The sequence below is a fragment of the Heliconius melpomene genome, chromosome 17, assembly GCF_056956725.1.
Source record: "Heliconius melpomene rosina isolate 202511_hmr_F chromosome 17, ASM5695672v1, whole genome shotgun sequence".
In the NCBI taxonomy this organism is placed as follows: Eukaryota; Metazoa; Arthropoda; class Insecta; order Lepidoptera; family Nymphalidae; genus Heliconius; species Heliconius melpomene.
In genome coordinates this window covers 11,160,808-11,180,517 of record NC_140405.1, presented here as the reverse complement: position 1 = coordinate 11,180,517, position 19,710 = coordinate 11,160,808, and the positions used below count along the sequence as shown (strand labels likewise).

Below are 19,710 nucleotides of genomic sequence, written 5' to 3'. Positions count from 1 at the left end.
CATTTTTTACCGAATTCTAGACCCATTGCGTTTTGTGTGGTTGAGCTTAATGCCGCGATGTCGCTTTATTACAATTGCAAGCTAGTATTCTTCGTTTAGTCAGCAAGTTAGCTAGTAGGTATTTATTTTGGTGCCTGGTGGAAACTAAAAGGCACATCTCGTTAACCTAGAATAATTTTTAGGAGCAGTAAGAACTTACGGTATAAAAATATGTATCACAAATAAAAAAAGGAAAACCAACTATACAATATTCGAACTAGTTATATCTTTATTAATATCTTTATAATATATCTATGTATATAGTTACACAATAAAGTGATCCTATAAGGTTTTCGTTTTTTCTGAAAACAATTTCAAGTACGAAATCCTAAAAATAACATTTATTTTGATACTCAAATGGAAACGAATAAAATACGTTGATTTTTTTTATTCTATTTAATTAAATTCCATTTTGATGAATAAGTGATAACACAATTTGCCGTAATAAAATTACTTCGGGCAGATTTATCCCAATTTTCAATGAATATTTTATTTGGGGACTTATCGTTTAATTAAGGAATGTATATCCACTGGGTCCATATTCCACACTAATACTGTTTGTACAATCGTATGTATTATTTTTGTATGAAACAATATTTTTTTTTTAGTACATCACCCTGTATTCGGTACGTAACAGGGTAGGCAGAGGGGATAAGGGAACCTAGTGTTTTTTTTAAGTTATGCTAGAGACTTTCCCAGTTTCAAGGTTTGGTTTATATATTAAATATTTTATTTCCTCGAGTGGGAATGAAACCCAAAACCCCCTCAGTATATATATTTGGTATATAATATTGAATATATGTATATTTGGTTTTCTATATAAAATAGTAAAAGGTGGATAAGTTTTCCAAGAAAATATTTATAAGTATATAGGTACATATATATGATGGCCATTAAAAAAAATTCTTTTAATTAAACTTGCAAAAAAATTGTATAAATACATACAAAAAAAAAATTAATTAAAGCCACTGCAATGACCGAGTGTGCCAAAATACTTGCAATATTGTTACGTTGGTTGAATAGTCATATAATGTTCTGCGATGGCTGCCAACTCTTGTGCCACTTAGAGTCAAAGACCTCATTTTTTAATTTACTTAAAGAAAAGTTTTTTTTAAATTATTTATGTGGAAACTAAATTAAATTAATTGTTGTAATTATTTTAATAAAATTGCATATTTTAACTTAGATATTATACTTATTATATACATATACATAAAAGTGTGACTGTAAAATGACAGTTGAGTCGATTCCCACACACACACTTTTATTTTAAATTATTCGTTTTGGTGCCGATGCAAAGGACAGCGTTAAGTTGCGCCAGTTAACACACAATGCCCTTAGAATCACTACTGACCTCGAAATTTATAACTAACTTACAAATTAATTACTTATAATAAGCCAGTATAATACAGTGTTTTGAAACGGTCGCTTTATAAATCCGGAAGGCAATAGAAAATCAAAAGGATTCTCGACTTAACTCAGGCACAAATTAACTTCGTCCCTTCAACGAAAACATATTTAGAATACTGTTTATATTTAATGTTGCGATTTTGACGTTATCCTTGTGGCTTTTAGAGATTTTTGGAAAGTTATTTATTATTTACAAAAAATATTTGTGCCTATTGTGGCGTAGTGGGAAACTTGATTACAGGTTCGATTTCCACTCGTTGGATTTAATTATTTTCATTTTCCCTCTGTGATAAGACAAAGCGCTCAAAGCGGCGTTGAGTTATGCTCCTTAATACGCAATGTCTCGAATTCAGACGAAAATATAGCAGTTAACGCAGGGGAATACCTGAGAGCCTACTGTCAATCGAAACCGTATTCTTGAGGCATTGTGTAATGAGTGGTGGAACTTAACACCGTGAAATCGATTGTTTTATAATAATTAGTCATTTGATTGATGATCGAATTCTGTACTAACGTGTGTGCAGTTCACTACCTAAACGAAAATAACTTAAATAATAAAAACAAACATTCTTCCCGTTACATCTGTATTTAAATAAAACCGCATCAAATCAATATTTAAAAAAACATCTTCAAGCTGTATTCCGCTCACAGCAGGGTAGGCATAGGGAACCTAGTGTTAAGACACTCCATCCTGCCGAACTTTCACCAACTTTCTGCCAAATTCTGGAGACATAGCGTGTTAAGGGGCAGAACCCAACGCCACGCTTTGCCTCGACACCAGAGCGAAGAAATGGAAATATAAACGTAAATAAATATTTCACTTCCTCGAGTTGAATCATAATCAGGAATCGAACCCACAACCGTCGCGTTACGGTCACACACTTGTGCCACGGCGCCACGACGGCCTCTTAAATGTTTAAAAAAACTTGATAGATAAACAAACGACACTAAAAAACACTGTAGTGTCACACACTACACGCTGTTTACAAGTTAGTGAACTCATTACCCCTAATACCTGGAAATAAACATAACTCACGACCACCACCGATCTTAACGGCCACTTTGTTAACTCGCGAATTTATATCTCAGCTGAGAGCATCGATCTTGGGTAAAATTTCAAGAGGTACTAACCATGAGTTATGGGTGTGTTGAGGCACTGTGTAAACAAGGTCTTAGGCTAATTTGTATGGTAGAAACTGTGAATTATAGATTTAAATAATATATTTTTTATGAGCTTACTGCTTAGGAAAGTAGGCTGAGGGAACCTGGGAACCTAATATACTCTGTTTCCATAGAGACAATTCCGTTTCCCATTTTCTAAAAATTATTAAGAACCCCAAACCAACGTGTTAAACTCAAATTAAATCAGCTTCACGCTGTATCCCGCACACAGCATGGACACCCTGTTCCTCATCCCGGAGGCTTTGCCTCGTCACTAGACAGAAGAAATGAAAATATACATTTAAATAAATATTTCATTATCTTTCGCGTTTACACCCGTCCTACATTGTATCCGTGTACCACGACTGGCCTTATTATAGATTTAAATATATATTTATTTAGATTTACTATGCATGCCTCATATAGCAGGCAGAGGGAACCTGGAAACCTAGTGCTAAGACATTCCGTTCCCATTGAGACAATTCCTTTTCCCATTTTTTAAAGTATTCATAACGAACCTCAAACCAACGCGTTTATAATTAGAAATGGCCTAAATATTAATTATTTTACCTATAAAAAAATATAATTCCATGTATAAAAGTAGTTTTAAGCGCCTGTGATATTCATTAATTAATATTTGAACTTCGCACGCATTAATTCACAAAACTACATTTACTGTTTATTCAACAAAATTTAGTTTAAATTATAACCGCATTTTCCAAATCTAATTACGAACAACCATCGTAAAATAATTTTATTAGAAAACGTATCACCGTTTGAACGATTTCCAAGAGGCGCGGGTTCAAATCCCGAAAAAAATAGTTTTCTTTCCTTTCTGTTAAATAAAGATTTAAACCTGTAAATAAGAAATTCTTAATTACGTATCATTCAGCGGAAAATAAGGAACGGAGTGCCTTATCACTGGTTCCCTCTGCTGGTAATGCAAGGCTGTAGTCGGAATACAGCTTGAAGCTGAAAAAAAAAATGTATCAATTTAAATGGAAATTCGCACTAAATATTAGACACACGTACAACAAAATCCGTTATTTTCATTTCCACTACAAAAAAATTATGAAATATTCCCAAACAATATTCGTAATAAATAGAATTCCATACCGTTGCCACCATTATTAGTTAGAAACAGCCGCCATATTTCACTAAGATATTACCAACCCCCACGTTTATTGCCGTTTTATTGTTAATCTACGCAACTGTTGAATTAGCTATAACAATAAGATCACTTCGAACTTTAATACTTCGCTAAGTGTTTCGAAATTCCGTTAAATGCTTCTGTATAATTAAATTCTGAGTTTCATTACGTTTTATATTGTTTTATAATTGAACTCTTTATAGAGGTACCTATCTTGTTTTATATAAATTTATTTGTATACTAGTGGACCCGAACGCGGCTACGCCCGCTTGAACTATACGAATATTTATTAAATATATTTATGAAATTATTTTCAGTTTTCAGTACGTTAAGCAAGCTCATTTTGGGTGACGTTTTCTAACAACAAACTTTGCAAATCGTTGCTTAGCAACGGTCGCAAAGCGATGGTTGTTATTAAATGGCGTAAATTGCATGTCAAAATTACTAAGTATTTTAATATATTGGTATATATCGAAAATATTACAAATATGAGAAAAAAAAGTATCTTATGTTCATCCCGAGACCCTCAAGTATCTCTATATGAGTATTGTATCACAATTAAATTAGCGGTTTGGCCCTGATTGTGTAAAAGACAGACAGACAGACAGACAGAGTTACTTTCAAATTTATAATATTGGTATGGATTGTGCTTTTTTCTTTTTGGCCTTATGAATCAATTGAATCGGATTTGGTACTAATAAATGATAAAACATTCGACTGAGAATCGAACCCAAAAAAAATCGCTTTCTCAGTTGCACCCTGACTGACGCAGCTGCGCCACAAATCTCTTTCAACTCTATAAAGTATAAGATAAAGAGAGGAAAAAGTATAGAAGTAGAGAAGAGAGAGAGAGAGAGACCCCAATAATTACATACAATATTAATTATAATAATATGATTTGCCGCATTAAAAAGCACAGCACAAAAGGCAGATAATGAACCCGATGTTCTTTTTATAATGTTTTTTTGTGTTCAAGTGTAATTAAATGCCGAGCTCGTTCCAAAGTAAAGCATGCGCCATCTAATTTAGTTTGAGAAACAAATTTTAATTGGTTTCGTCTTTGAAGTTACGCGAGTAGGCAGCTTTGAGCTTTCGCTGAAGCGAATGGGGGAATTTTTTTTTGCTTATCTCCCAGCTTGGATGTGATTATGTATAGCCCTTTAAAACGTGTAATTTGCCTTAAGTTATTGTTGTTTTGGCATTTTTGGTCGAGTTTTTGATGTTTTTAAGTATGTTTTTGGTTGATAATGGAGAGTTGTTTATGTTTTGAGTTATTGTGTAAGGAGTAATTTTTTATTTGTAATATTTTAAAAATTATGTGAAAAATCGAGAACGGAGCGTCTTAACATTAAATTTTCTTTAACTACCGTGGTATATAAGGAATTTAGCGTGGAGCTAATAAATATTAATTTCAACATAAACAATTTTTACATATTTGTAAGCTATTATTTCACACATAGGAAAGAATGAAACTTTTATCGAAATTTGAACTTATGCCTCTTGAAATGTTTCCAAGAGGCGCGTGTTCTGTATATTCTGTATGTATGATTTTTCAAATCGTCTAATGGTCCATCTATACTTGCCTAAGGCACCTTAAAAGGGGAGTCTATATATTAGAATGAATGGCTTTCTAATATTAATATCGGTGTATAACTCTGTGAGTGTAATCAATATTGGGTGTCATTTGCAAATGCCCGATGACATCCACGCGATATATGTCAGTATATTATATATAACCCATAAGTACATAACTAACATACATACTACCTATATATTCCACATAAATAAAAATTAAACTGAGTGTATCAACACTCACTACTAAAGATAGTCAATCTAAATATTTAACTAAAATAAAATAAAAAATTACAAAATATTTATTATTTTTTATTAAATTTTCTTTTTTTTTCCTTTTCCGTTCCACTTTATTGTTCATTACTCCAAAACTTAAAACATCTGAGTCAATTCTCTTCACCGCCAAGGCGGCGACATTAAAAAATCAGTCTTCAAACAAAGTCCATTACGTCGATAGAGTTACTCCTCCTCAAATAAATCTGTCCGAAGCCATCTAATCTGACGAAATTGGCGAAACGCGACTTGATTGCAAATATGTTGATGCTCTGAGAAAATATTCTAAAATATATTTCAGAAGGAAATGTAAATTTGCAGTCGAATATAAAATATGGAGAGATTTACATTATGACTTATGTATGTTGTCCTATTTTACATTTTATGATTTTTCAGGTCTAATTAACCAAGAATATTTTTTTTAACTTTACGCTCTCCTATTTTCCGACAAAATTTTAAGACATGTGGGTTAAATTGTGGAACTCAACACCGCGGTTTGTCTCGTTACTATAGCAAGAAAATAAAAATGAATCATTGGATCCACAATAAATAATTATCCTAATTGGTAGTCTAGCCTATAACAATCGCTTGTATCATCGAACTTATCAGCGTAAATCGGCGTTATAGGCTTATATGAGTTAAAATCCTCTCTAATTCAATACATATCTGTGAAAATTGAAATACTTTTATATTTTGCTTATATTCAACTCTACATCAGGATAGGCAGAGGGAACCTCGTCTTAAGGCACTCCGTTCCCCATAAAGATTCTTTCGTCCTCCACTTGACGACAAATAACTAAACCATAATAATCCTATATTGATTATTCCAAATTTTCTGTTTCTGTCACTCTGACAGAGAAACAAATCTCTCCCTCTATCCCTACTTCCAATTAATAACGACATCTTTCATCAATAAAACAAGAATTTTCCATAATGTATCTCCACGTAATTGTTCCGAGTGTTCCGAGAACTCTACAATGAGTTTGTCGTTAGCTCCAGCCTGTATAGTCCGGGTATGGGTAAATCGATTCTATTAGAAAGCTCTTTTCCCGGCCATCCTGGATCTATTTAAAGAATATTTTTAATAAACTTCTATATAAAATACTGGTTATATTGAAGGTTTAAAAAGTAAATGAATTATTAGAGATCAGTAAGAAGTGTCCTTTAATACTAAGAAGTATAATTGGTAAAATCACTAAAATATTTAGAAAATTAAATGATTTGTCTAAATTTGTCTAAGCCATCTAATATAATTACACTTTAGGTATGCTTTTGGCTTGCATTATTTTATATTTTTTACAAACCGCAGGTTCCAGAAACTGCTCTTAGCTAAAAAGCTACGACTTCACCTATAGCGGTGCAAGATAAGGATCTTGAATCCATGATAAGTAGTTTTTCTCGTTATTTTATAAAATTATCTCAAATTGAGCAGCATTTTCAAAACAAAAGCAAAAACTTTAAAGCTAATCATGACGCAGGCGTCGCGTCGCGTAAACGCGATGGTTGTAGGTTCCATTCCCACTTGAATAAATTAAATATTAAATGATTTTATTTCGTCCATCTGATAATAAAGCAAAACGCGTTATGGAGTCAAACGCAATGTCTCCAGAATTTGGCGGAAAGTAGGGAGCAGAAGTGGCCTTATAGTAACGGGCCTTCTAAATACTAGGCTCCCAGGATGTTTCTCTGCCTCTCTGTCTTTCTATCCCAGAACGTGAATCTAAATAAAGTTTAATCTTGTACTTGTTTTCTAAAATACTTAAGCATTATCACCAGGCTCTGTTTTCTATCTTCACTACACGATAAATATCGTTAGTTGAAAACTTGTATGCACCCACAAATTTATGTGCTGGCTCGAGGTGGTTTATGTTAGCACCTTGGAAACTCGTGTTGTTTTTAAATGAAAAACAAAATGTATTAGATAAAGTAGTTTTAAAAGAGTCACAAAAATAATGGGAAAAACTATTTTAATTACTTATTAATATAGAAAATTTTAAAATATTTACATTCCTCAAACATTGCTAGACTATTTTTGACTGGTAGAAAAACAAATATTTTGATAAATATCTGAAGAAATCGATTTTGAGTTAGACAATTCTCGTTATATTTTTTAATGAAAATTTCTGTTCCAATGTTATTTCGAAGATTTGTAGAGCGATAGTTCTCATAGATTGAAAAAAAAATACTAGCAAAGATTCGACATTCAGACATTAAATTGGACGCTGCTTAACACCTAATGTTTGAAAATTTGGCTGGAAACAGGTACCGAAGAATTTTGACACCAGGTTTAATCTTCCTATCACGCTGTACGAGCTGAACAGAAATCTACTTATTTAGCACAATAAAAAAAACAATAAGTGTGACCATACATTCTCTAAAAGGAAGATAATCTCTTTAATCAATGTAATCGTAATATACTAAATGGGTAATAAATCTACACGGAAGTCGGTATCAGCGCCGGCTTGATTGCAAATCACTTAACAGAGCAACGTTTAGTCGACGAGGTGGAACTTAGGAGATAAAAGTCATATCCGCTTAATTTGTTGTTTGTATAAATATATTAAGTTTTTTATGCTGTATCTCGCACACAGCACTGTTGGCAGAAGGAACATAGTGTTAGGACACTCCGTTCCCCATTTCTCGAGTGGAGATCAAAGTCACAAACAGTCATGTTTACAGTCACACATTTGTGCTCCTGCGCCATGACTGGCCTCTATTATCTCCCCCTCCTCCTCTATATAATATATGTTGTTAGAAAATATATTATAATGAAAATATATTGGCTGTGGTGCTGCTTTTTAAAGCATATTAATAAAATTATATTTAAGAAGACGTAACAGTTTCAGAATACCGGAACAGAATGATTGTGGGTTTGAGTTTGACTTTGATAGAATTATTCAAACGGGCGAAGTCGCGAGAGGATCGCTAGTAATAGCCTAAAATAAATATCTAAGTGTTATAAGGAAAGAAAATAAAAAAAATATATATTCGTATATTTTTTTGGTAATTAAGTCAAAAATATAATCCATATAATAAAATAGTGGTTACAGTATAATTTTAAAAAGTACATTTGAACAAATCTCTTACTAAATGTATGCTGGTCCTAAAATCATAAGCCAGGATCGTATAACTCGTAATATTCAAAGTAAGATTTACTGTTTGAGTTAACGGAGAAGTTTAACTGCTTCAGCTCTTACGTACTATGATATGAACATGAAACATGCACTTTAATATAGTTAATATGAGGTAATGTCGTTTTGATATTACAGAATGATTAAAATTGAAATTGATTGTAAAAGTTGAATAGTATATAGTGTTAAGACACTCAGTTTCCCACTTTTCATCCAAGTTTTCATCCAAGTTTTCATCCAAGTTTTCATCCAAGTTTTCATCCAAGTTTTCATCCAAGTATTCATCCAAGTTTTCATCCAAGTTTTCAGACATTTGTGCTTGCTTCACGGCGAACGTCAAAACAGGAAATGAAAATAATTCGTTTCCCCAAAAGATAATCGAATTTACAACCGTCTTACGTTTACAATCCGCTGTACCGCTACTGCACGTCAACTCTAATTAAAATTTTCACTAAATATTTACAAAAAATCCCATCCGAATCTGCTTAGCAAAATCTATTTTACATACAAAATTTCCTCCTCAAAACACATGTGTAGAATAACAAAATAGTTTAGTAAGTATACTTAAATAGACAGACACACAGACAACGCTCAAGTGGAACAATTTAAATTCAGACAGCAAATAAATCGCATCTCCGGGACTTATTCAGAAAGAAACACCGCGTTTTGCATTTCAACTGAGTGGGTACCGGGAGTGCCGGGGCTGCCGGGGCTCCCGGGTAAACGTTGTTTGTGGAGATCTCGGTATGACGCCCGCGAATTAAGCGGGCCGTGTACTGAATTTATCATAGCGTCATTGGACCTACAAACTTTTCTGTGTGAACATTTTCAGTTTTCTTATAATATTTTTGTTAGCTTCACGCTGAATCCCACACGTTACCGCATAATCAGAGATATCTTGGGATTCTTGTGTTAAGACACTCCGTTCACCATTAAGATCCTTCCGCTCCTCACTTTCCGCCAAATCCTTGAGGCACTGTATGTAAATATCTGATAAGTGATATCGGCGTTGAGTTCCACCACTCTACACGCAATGTATGAGTTCAGGTGGAAGGGGGGAACGATATGTCTTAACATTAAGTTCTCTCTGCTTAATATCTTGCTAAATGCAGGATACATGGTGGAGCTTAAAAAATATAACTAAGTATGTAAGTGCGGTTGTGGCACAGGAGCACAATCGTGCGACTGTAAACGCTACAAGTCGTAGGTTCGATTTCGACTCGAGGAATTAAAAGTGCGGCGTTGAGTTCCACCACACAAACGTAAACGTTATGCCTTCAGAATTCGGTGAAAAGTAAAGAAAGATAATGTCATCATGGAAATATACAGGTAAAAATCAATATAAACTTATATTTGTAGTTCATTAAAACAAGTCCCCGAAAGCTTAAGCTTAAGTTAAGTCAATTACTATTATTTCTATCAAAAAGTTAACATTATATTCACGTCTGTATTGAAATAACATAATTTTCTATATAAATTGTAAATAAATATAAAGGAATAGATAATGGTAAGAGAGACAGGGAGAATTGACCTTGGTATGTCAACCTCTGTTTATATAAGATGCATGAGGACGACATGTATGAAGAGGTTGATGACAGTGGACAAGGCGAAAGATATATACAGAGACCGTAGCGTTTGGCGTTGCGTGTCCTCTAGGTACCCCAAAATAGAGCATAAAAATTTGAAAAATTAAAGAAAATAATGGATGTTTTAAAAGGCTAATTGAATAACAAAATGGATATTAAAAACCTTAAAAAAAAACGATAGGTTCTTCAATGAAACTACGATATTTGGGAGTTTCTAATTTTTAAGGTTTAACCTTAAAAGGTTTACAGTTCTTTTGTTGATATAAAACTTTAGAGACGTTTATACGAACGCTACAAAAATATTTAACCTGAACTAAACTATAACAATAAATATGAACTCCGGTGCTATAAAGTTGGTTCCAAACTTCCCGACGTATGTACGAATGTTCAAAATTTTGACACTAAATATTTTAAAAGCTTTGCCAACTTTGTGGCTGTAGAAGCTATATTTGGAAATTTGGCTTTGCTAAATTATAATTTCAATGAAAACGGGAATAATAGGGATAGCTAATATGAGAGAACGAATATAAGTAGGAACCTGGGAACCTAGTGTAGAGACACTTCGTTGGATATGATACCATTAAGACACTTCCGTTACCCACTGTCCGCCAACTTGCACATATTCATAGCATAGAATCATACAAAAATATACATTTTAATAAATATAAATATAGGTAACAAGCCCGTGGACAAACTAAAATACAAGTTTCCTTCAGGTGGACAGCCCGTAACGAGCGTGTCTTTCTCGTTACGAATGAGGTGTTTGTTTTGCAGTTAACACAGTTTGTACAGTGGACTTTGTATACACTTTGTCCTATACCTGGTTAGAATGAACGCTGATGAAAAATATAAACATAATATATACGTATAATTTATTATTTATTAGTTGCCGCAATTTTGCTTACGTAGATTTTATCACCTTGCTATGCTGCTTCTTCTTACCATTATTTATGCAAAAATAGTTCCAAATAAAATTTGAAAAATAATATCATGTATAATTTATAATGTTAATATTTTCTTTCAAGGTCCTGGGGCTTGATATCAGGAGTTCCTGCCCGTTAATTTGACGTCATAACTAACAAGCTATACAATTTTGAAGGCATTATACTCATTTCTTAAGGCTTAGCTGAGCTGCTAGGAATTCACGGCAGACCGGCTTTTTTCATTTATCTCGACAAAAAATGCTCATCGCGTAACCAAATTAGAAAAGTGGAGAAAATAGTGACGTAAGTGAGTTGATTTTACAGTTACAAATAAAAAACATAGTTTAAAACATCACACACACACACTCCAATAATGTCGAGAACTATAATTGTTCTATCAATATAATTTTTACTCTGTCTAAGTAGCATTTATTAAAAGAAAAATGTTTTTTTCATAAAGGCTTTTTGTTTAGTGACTTATATAAAATTACTATCTGTGATAAAACATCAATGAAAAAGAAATTCATTTTCAGTTTTCTAACAGAATTTCTAAGAAATACTTGAAAACAAACGATATTTCGTTACTATAAAATCTACTCCGCTTATATTTTATTTTGATGAAAGCTGATAAAAAAATCGACAATCTTTGACTAGCAGTACTCTTAGTAAAGATGGGAATGAGTAACGAAATGTTTTATAGTCTACAAGAATTTCTCGATAAACGAATTATAATAATAAAGTAATACAAAAAGATGCTTATAATTCCAACTACGAGTTCTTGAGATTAGCATGTTCTACCAAACAGTCATCAGTTTTATAATATTCCAAGAAATGCTTGAAAAGAAACGATATTTCGTATAAAGAATCCACTCCACTTATATTTCATTTTGAAATCCTAAATCGTCTAGATCCGCAAAGCTCGCCGTGACGCGTATATCTAACATAGCCTTAAATTCTACTTTGTCTTCAGAAACGCTGAAACTATTCAATATATCACTTTAAAATTTAAATTTACTAAAACGTATAAGAAATTAGATATCTTACGATTAGTTAAGCTTAGTCGGAGCTATATATTTGTCTGACCTAAAGCCATTCCATATCATTATTATGAGTACAAATTGCTTGAGGAAATTTCATTATTATTAAAGATTAGTATAGAACTAGGTTTTCAGGCCATTTTTTGTTGATATTATTATCTTTATAAAAAAAACAAATAAATATACAAATGAAAAAAAAAAAACAAATAAATAAGAACTTACCGCCTCAGTATGTACAGGATGTACAGCAAACAGCAAAGCAGCGAGGGCAGCGAAGGGTTTCTGCAGGCGCGCGACCACCGCCCCCGCCCGCGCGACTAACACGCAACACGCGGCGTGCAACAGTATGTTAGACGCATGCCACCATTGCACTGATAGCCCGCAGAGGATATAGTTTAATCTAGAAGAGGAAAATTGATTATTAAAATACATTATTTTTTACGAGCATGAGAGTTGTGGGTTCGATTTTTACTCGAGGGAATTGTAATATTTTAATTACTAAGGAAGCATACTTGTGCCTTACGACGGCCTTTCGGTATTATTTAGCTTAATGTTAATATATTAAATGAAATAAGCAACCGTTTTATCCGAATACCATGGTAAGCAAAGGGAACATAGTGTCGAAACACTCCGTTCTCTACTTTCCGCATGATTGCGATGCCTTGTTTTATAAGCAAGAGTCGGAAAATGAATGAATATTTTAATATAACGCACTTACCAGCCAGATGTTGCTTAATAAATTAAATAAATTAAATGGGAACCAAGCTTTTGCTACGAAAACCTACACTTTATTTCACGTACTATCTTATCTAAGCTCAAAGTTTCAGTGAAACAAGAACACTACACTTAGAACAGAAGGCTTTCTCGTCCCGAATTTCTGCGTTTAGGGTTGTATGGACGACGTTTTAAATGTTCCTGCATTGTCTGTCGCAAAGCTTAATGTTTCTGCGGCTGTAGAGAGATTTTCTTAATGCCGAAATTGCTTTAGAATGTGCCTTTAAATGTATTATGATGTACGTAGTTGTTTTAATATTATTTTGTTAGTGAAATAGTTGTGAGGTCGTATTGGCAGTGGTGCAGGGTCTGGTTTCCTGATTGCAATGTCTTGAAAATCTGGTGTGGAGAATGGTGTGTCACATTAGGTTCCCTCTGTTTACTTAATTTGTGCAGTAAAAACGCACAGCTATAAAAGTTATTAGATTTTTTTTACATTTTTAACCGACTTCTGTAAGAAAAGGAGGTTATCAATTCGACTGTATTTTTTTTTTCACTAACTCTCAGTTTAAAATCTTATTTGCTACACACACACTTGCCACACTTTTTATGTATTTATAATATTTTAATTCTTACTATTTGGGACTTTTGTAATTAAATTACTGTTTATTCAAAGAATAACGTCGCTTTTTGATATTTAAATATGGAACATTTTTTTAAACGAAAGAAGAAAAGAATTTCTAATTACAAAAAACAAATAAAGAAAGAAGTATAAGTTCACATAAAGACAATATGAATACTTTATTCACACAAAAGATAAGTTTTTTTATTGAGAAACCCAGATTTCTCTCATATTGGCTAAACTTAGAGTAGTTTCAGTTATGAACAATGCAAGGCATATTTTATTATTCACTATGCCACCGTCTCGGCAAATTCCTTTCTCAATTTATTTTTCTCTGAAGTAAAATATAACTTGAAATAAAAAACTGGGGAATGCTACTTAAATTTGTTACATTTTCCCACTAGTAGACAAAGCGCGGCGTTAATTTCCGCCACTCAACATACAATAACAATTTGGAAAAAAGTATCTTAAGGACTTGAATATTTTCTATTAATTTCAGCTTGATACCTTCACGCGATATCGAGATAAATGGTTGTGACAGACGTACAGACGGACAGCAAAGTGATCCTATAGGGGTTCCGTTTTTGCCTTTTGAGGTAGGTACAAAAGGTAAAAACTTAAAATAATTTCTCTGACGTTGGATTCGAACTCATGTCCACCGTGTCTACATATCATAAACACAAAGGCTTGTCGCACAATTTATTTCTAAACCTTCCTTTAACGTGTACTAGGTGACGTCAAAGTGACGGCGACGTCCTCGCATGTCCGCGGGCGACGCGCGACGTACAGTGGGTAAAAAAAGTATTTGCACACCTAATTTTTTTGAAATTACACCTAGAAAAACACAGAATGATTTCAGTTAATTTTGTATTTAATAGCTTAATCTATATATATTTAGAATTGATTATTAAAAATTCTTAGAAAACATAAATAAAAAAAGTTAGATGGTAAAAACGCCTTTTTTAAAGTCAAATAAGTATTTGCACACCAACCATTCCCTAGATACAATGTTATTCCTGCGACATTTTGGCACTTTAGGTAAAATGTGAACATTGTATGTATACATGTGAACATCGGGAAACGTATTCTAATAACGAGACATTTGTTTAGTGTTCAGAAAAAATCTTGAAGCCAACATGCCGAAAGAATTTGAACTGTCGTTATCGACGCGTGAAGAAATTATTTTACTCCGTAATGAAGGTTGAAGTTATCGCCAAATCGGGTCAAATTTAAAATTAAATTACTCGACTGTGTAGTAAATTATAAAAAACCGAGAAGAAATGGGTAGTGTTGAAAATAAGGCAAGGTCCGTTCTTCCGAAGAAGCTCAGTACGAGAGAAAGGCGACAAATTTTAAAATCGGTACAAAATAAACCATTTACAAGCGCTCAAAGCTTAGCAAATGATATCGCGTCAAGTTCAGGTAAGGTTGTCTGTGCCCAAACTGTAAGAAACGTACTGGGTAATGGTGGTCTTCGTAGCAGAACAGCGAGGAAAAATTCTTTCATAAGTGAGGCCTATATAGCAAAAAGACTAACTTTCGCGAAAGAATACTTAAATACCCCTTTAGAATTTTGGTACAATTTTATTTTTTTCTGACGAAAGCAAATTTTATCTTTTTGGAAAGGACAGACAAACATTTGTGTGGCGCAAACCAAATACTGAACTTCAGGCGAAACATGTGCTTGGTACAGTTAATCCCGGCGGTGGTCTTGTGATGGTTTGAGGCTGCATGACGGCAAATGGTGTGGGAAACTTGGCTTTTCTCGAAGACATAATGAAAGCAGTAGATTACGGTAAAGTGTTGCGCGATATTTTGTCTTGCAGCGCATCGAAATTAGGCGTAAGTGAGACATACTACTTTCAGTAGGACAATGATTCTAAGCATACAGCTATGAAAACCTAAGGAATGGGTGATGTACAATGTCCGTAGAATGCTGAAAACTCCGCCATAAACGCCAAACATCCACCCAATTGAAAATTCATGGCATCTGCTGGATTAAAATTTAAGGAAAATGAATTTTTTAAATAAAAATTATTTGTAGGGTGCTTTGGTGGAGAAATGGGCTCAAATCTCGATTTAAACAATGTCCAAATTATTGGAATCGATGCCAAGAAGATTGCAAGCCATCATTGATGCAAATGGAATGCACACAAAATATTAAGTGTCTTTTCTTTCATTTATTATTGTTTTTTTTTACAAAATACGTACAAGCTGGTTGGTGTGCAAATACTTATTTGACTTTAAAATATGTGTTTATACCTTCTCATTATTTCATTTCTATTTTCTGAGAAATTTTATTAACCAATTCGAAATATATATAGATTAAGCTATTAAATACAATAATTAACTAAAAGCATTCTGTTTTTTTGTAGATGTAACATCAAAAAATTAGGGTGTGCAAATACTTTTTTTACCCACTGTAGCTCGTAGACACTGTGACAGTTGGTTGAACATGCATATAACATGTTTAATTTGATTTTGATTCCACTTGACTCGACTTGACTGGAGGATTTTAGATGTTTCATTTTAAAAAGAATTTCATGTTTTGAATTTCACCCTTTTGAATAAGAAATCTTTTGTTTCAAATTAACATTAAAAAAGTATGAACATTTAATAAAATGCAATTAGCATTGTTAAAATTATAGTATATGTTAAATTTAAATAGGTTCAGCTGTATTCCTCATATAGTAAGATAAGAAAGGAATACATGATATGAAAAGAAAATAATTCATTTCCCAGATTTGAAATCGAACCCACAACTGCCGCGTTTACAGTTAACCACTGCGCCTCGATGGCCTCAAAAAATATAATCAACAAATTATAATCAACGAATTTTGTAAAAAAAACATATACAAGCATGAAATAATTGCTGAATCTATTTTTTTAAAATTTCAATGTTGTTTACATATAATACCAAGAATATTTGTAATTTAAATTTAAATTACAAGCAATACCAGTACATTACGTTTATGTAGCTCACTCATGTTTATGTTTATATTCCAAATATAAACATTCCCCCAGTCTGATTTACCAAACTGCGGCAGCGAGTTGCTATTTAACTCATTAGGTCCATAAGAATATGTGTAATAGAAAACTAAATTATTAACTCTGGTAGACGGGGCGCGGCGTTGTGTTCAGCCTCATCACGCGAAGTTTCTTATCGATTAGGCAAAGGTAACCTAGTGCTAGGACACAAGGTTCCCTCTGCCTACCTTACTGTAGAGAAAAAAAAGTAAAGCTGCTTGTTTTTTTAGTTACTCTTTTTAAGTAATAAGGCAAGTTCTACATATACATATAAAAAAATTTACCCCATGTCAATGAAAATCGAACACGCACTCACCTCACAACAACTAATTAGCATTAAAGCCTTCGTATTTTGTATTTACAAAAAAAATTCTTTTGAATAAATAATCTAATTGAAATTTATCTTAATCAATCAAGTAAAACGTCGTTTAAAATTCAACTGGGGAGGGTTCTAAATCAAGCCTTGAAATTTATGCGACTTCAGCGCCTCTCGCCTTGATGTATTAGCTAACATAAGTTATTTGCTGTATTTTCAGTTCATCAACCTTTAGATGTGTTTTCGGATAAATCTTGAGATATATCTCCGTGTTGATAATTAGGTAACCTTTGGGTACTAGATTGGGTACATGTTTTAGGTTCATAATCTACTCGACAGAATGTTTAAAATTGTGGTAATATTTTTATCAGCGATTTCGAACTTATGTATGAAATATAACAAACTCTAAGTACAGTTTCATAAAAAATATAATTTAAACATATTACTAGTAGCTTTATAATGTTTAGAAAAATAAGTTTTTGCGGTAAGCCGTCACAGAGAGTGAAAAATACAAAAAAAATAAAAATAGTCAACAAAGACAAAGATAGTTTTTAACTAAAGCTTCACATATTACTTTTAAATGGAAGAGAGAAAATTATATTTATTGTCCATTATAATCCAAATAAAAAAAAAACCCTATTTTATGAATATATTACCATTTTTTGGAGGTTCGCGTTTTTTACTGCACAGTAGAATACCGAGACACTCGGCTCTTCCCTTTCCAACCGAATTCAAAACATCACAATTTGTGAAAGAACTCAACGCCTGCCTTATAATGGGGAAATAAAAATAATGAATTCCCTCTATATGAAATCAAACCCACAATCACCACGCTTGCAGTGAAACGCTAAACGCTAAACTATTGAGCATTCGAATCAATAAGTAACATATTTACTCTACGTAAAATATCTTTAAAGATATTTAAACCTTATAAATATAGTAATTTCTGTTAAGCAGATATTCCTGGCAATGGGCGGGCTGGGCTCGTCGTGCACTAACTTCACGTTATATTAACTTCGTTTTATCTACAGCCGGACCCTATTCTTTTACATTACTGGATAAGCTAAACGTGTGCTTTTAGCGTTGAATTTTCATTTTTACCACTACGAAGTAGTTATTAGGCTTTATAATATGAATGTTGTTAGCTTATCTTACCTCTTTAGGACAATGTATGGTTGTTGGCGTGATGGTCATGGTTTCGATTACCATTTGTGGGGAGGGATGGAGGGATTATGTTCGTTTTTCCTCAAAAGCTAGACAAATTGCGGTGTTGAGATCCGCCATTCAACATGCAGTTTCTAGAATTTGCAAACCGATTAACAGAACGGTTTTCATATTCTGTATGATTATAGTTTCTTTATTTCTTTTTAGCTTCAAGCTGTAACTGCACGTAGCAGGGAGATAGAGGGAACCTGGGTACCCAGTGTTAAGATACTCCGTTTCCATTCCTTACTTTCCGCCAAATTCTGGAGGTATTGCGTATTGAGTGGCTTTGCCTCGTTACAAAAGCTAAGATATGAAAATATTAAACGTTTCATTCCCCCGAATGGGAAACGAACGTCACACAGGCGCCCCTGCGCTACGATGATCCAATAAGTGAGAAGAGAATGTCTTTTCACTAGGTTCCCATGTTCTTATGTTCTCAGGTGCACAAAACGAAAAAACACAAAAAATATATTTAAAAAATATATTACTTTAAAGCTTCTATAACCAAATGTTACTTCTAATATAGCAAATCCACAAATCGGCTAACTATAATATGCAAGATTCATCGTTCCAAACGTCCTAAGTTTCATTTGGAGTTGGGAATGCTCTACGAATACTTGGGCACCTAAATAGTTTCTCTAGAATTAAACATTTACTAGAATACACACGTTGGGTGCGAATAATTTTGTTTGAATATAGTTCTCAGTGAGATATATTTATGTATGTATATTTCGTTTATTCATTATTTCTTCTTCATCCTCCTGGCATTAATCCCGGTTATTGGCAGGGTCTGCCCTCCTACTCAACCTACTCCACTTTGCACGGTCTTTTGCGTCCTCGGTGGTTAGACCATTGGCTCTCATGTCTTGCATCACGACATCCAACCAGCGCTTCCTTGGGCGTCCGGGAGGTCTCACTCCAGGAACTGATATAGCAAGGCGTTTATTCATTATTAGGAAATAAATCATTCCCTAAACGGGAATCGAACCCACAATCGTTGCGTTTTCAGTGAAATGGCGTGACGGCCTCAAATATGTAATTTTGATGATAAAATAGCAAAATTTCAATACAAATACAATTATGAAGCATACGCATATTCAATAAATTTCACTCTTCAATAAACAATCATTTAGATTACAAAATAACAACGCGGGCTGTATTGTTTTTATATAACAAAAGGTATGATTTGTTGAATTATATTATTGTCCTATATCTTATAAAACAAAGTCGCTTTTCGTGTCTGTCTGAACTTTCTAACTCTTCTTCTTCTAAACCACCCAACGGATTTTTATGCGGTTTTCACCATTAGGTCGAGTATTTCTCAGGGAAGGTTTATATATAGTTTATTATTTGTACATTCTTATGTAAATTAACATAAATACGATAAATGTGTCTAAAGTCCTACCCGTTGAGACACTTTCGCGCATGCGCTGCTTTAATGGTAAGTCGTACATGAAAATAATGTACTGGAGTATTGTTCCTCTTAATAAGATCTACAAAAAAGTCCGCGAGAGCATATTTTTATCTTTTAAGAATAACGTGT

At 33.3% G+C, this 19,710-nt stretch overlaps 1 protein-coding gene across 2 annotated transcripts in view; it reads right to left on the bottom strand.

Moving 5' to 3' along the window:
- LOC146530271 (protein O-mannosyl-transferase TMTC1-like) overlaps positions 1-19,710 on the bottom strand; it is a 117,743-nt gene that overhangs the window by 37,808 nt on the left and 60,225 nt on the right. For both annotated transcript variants that reach the window (XM_085200363.1, XM_085200364.1), the window contains one exon: positions 12,505-12,682. In XM_085200363.1, the coding sequence (XP_085056489.1) occupies positions 12,505-12,682 (178 nt within the window). The remainder of the gene's footprint in view (positions 1-12,504; positions 12,683-19,710) is intronic.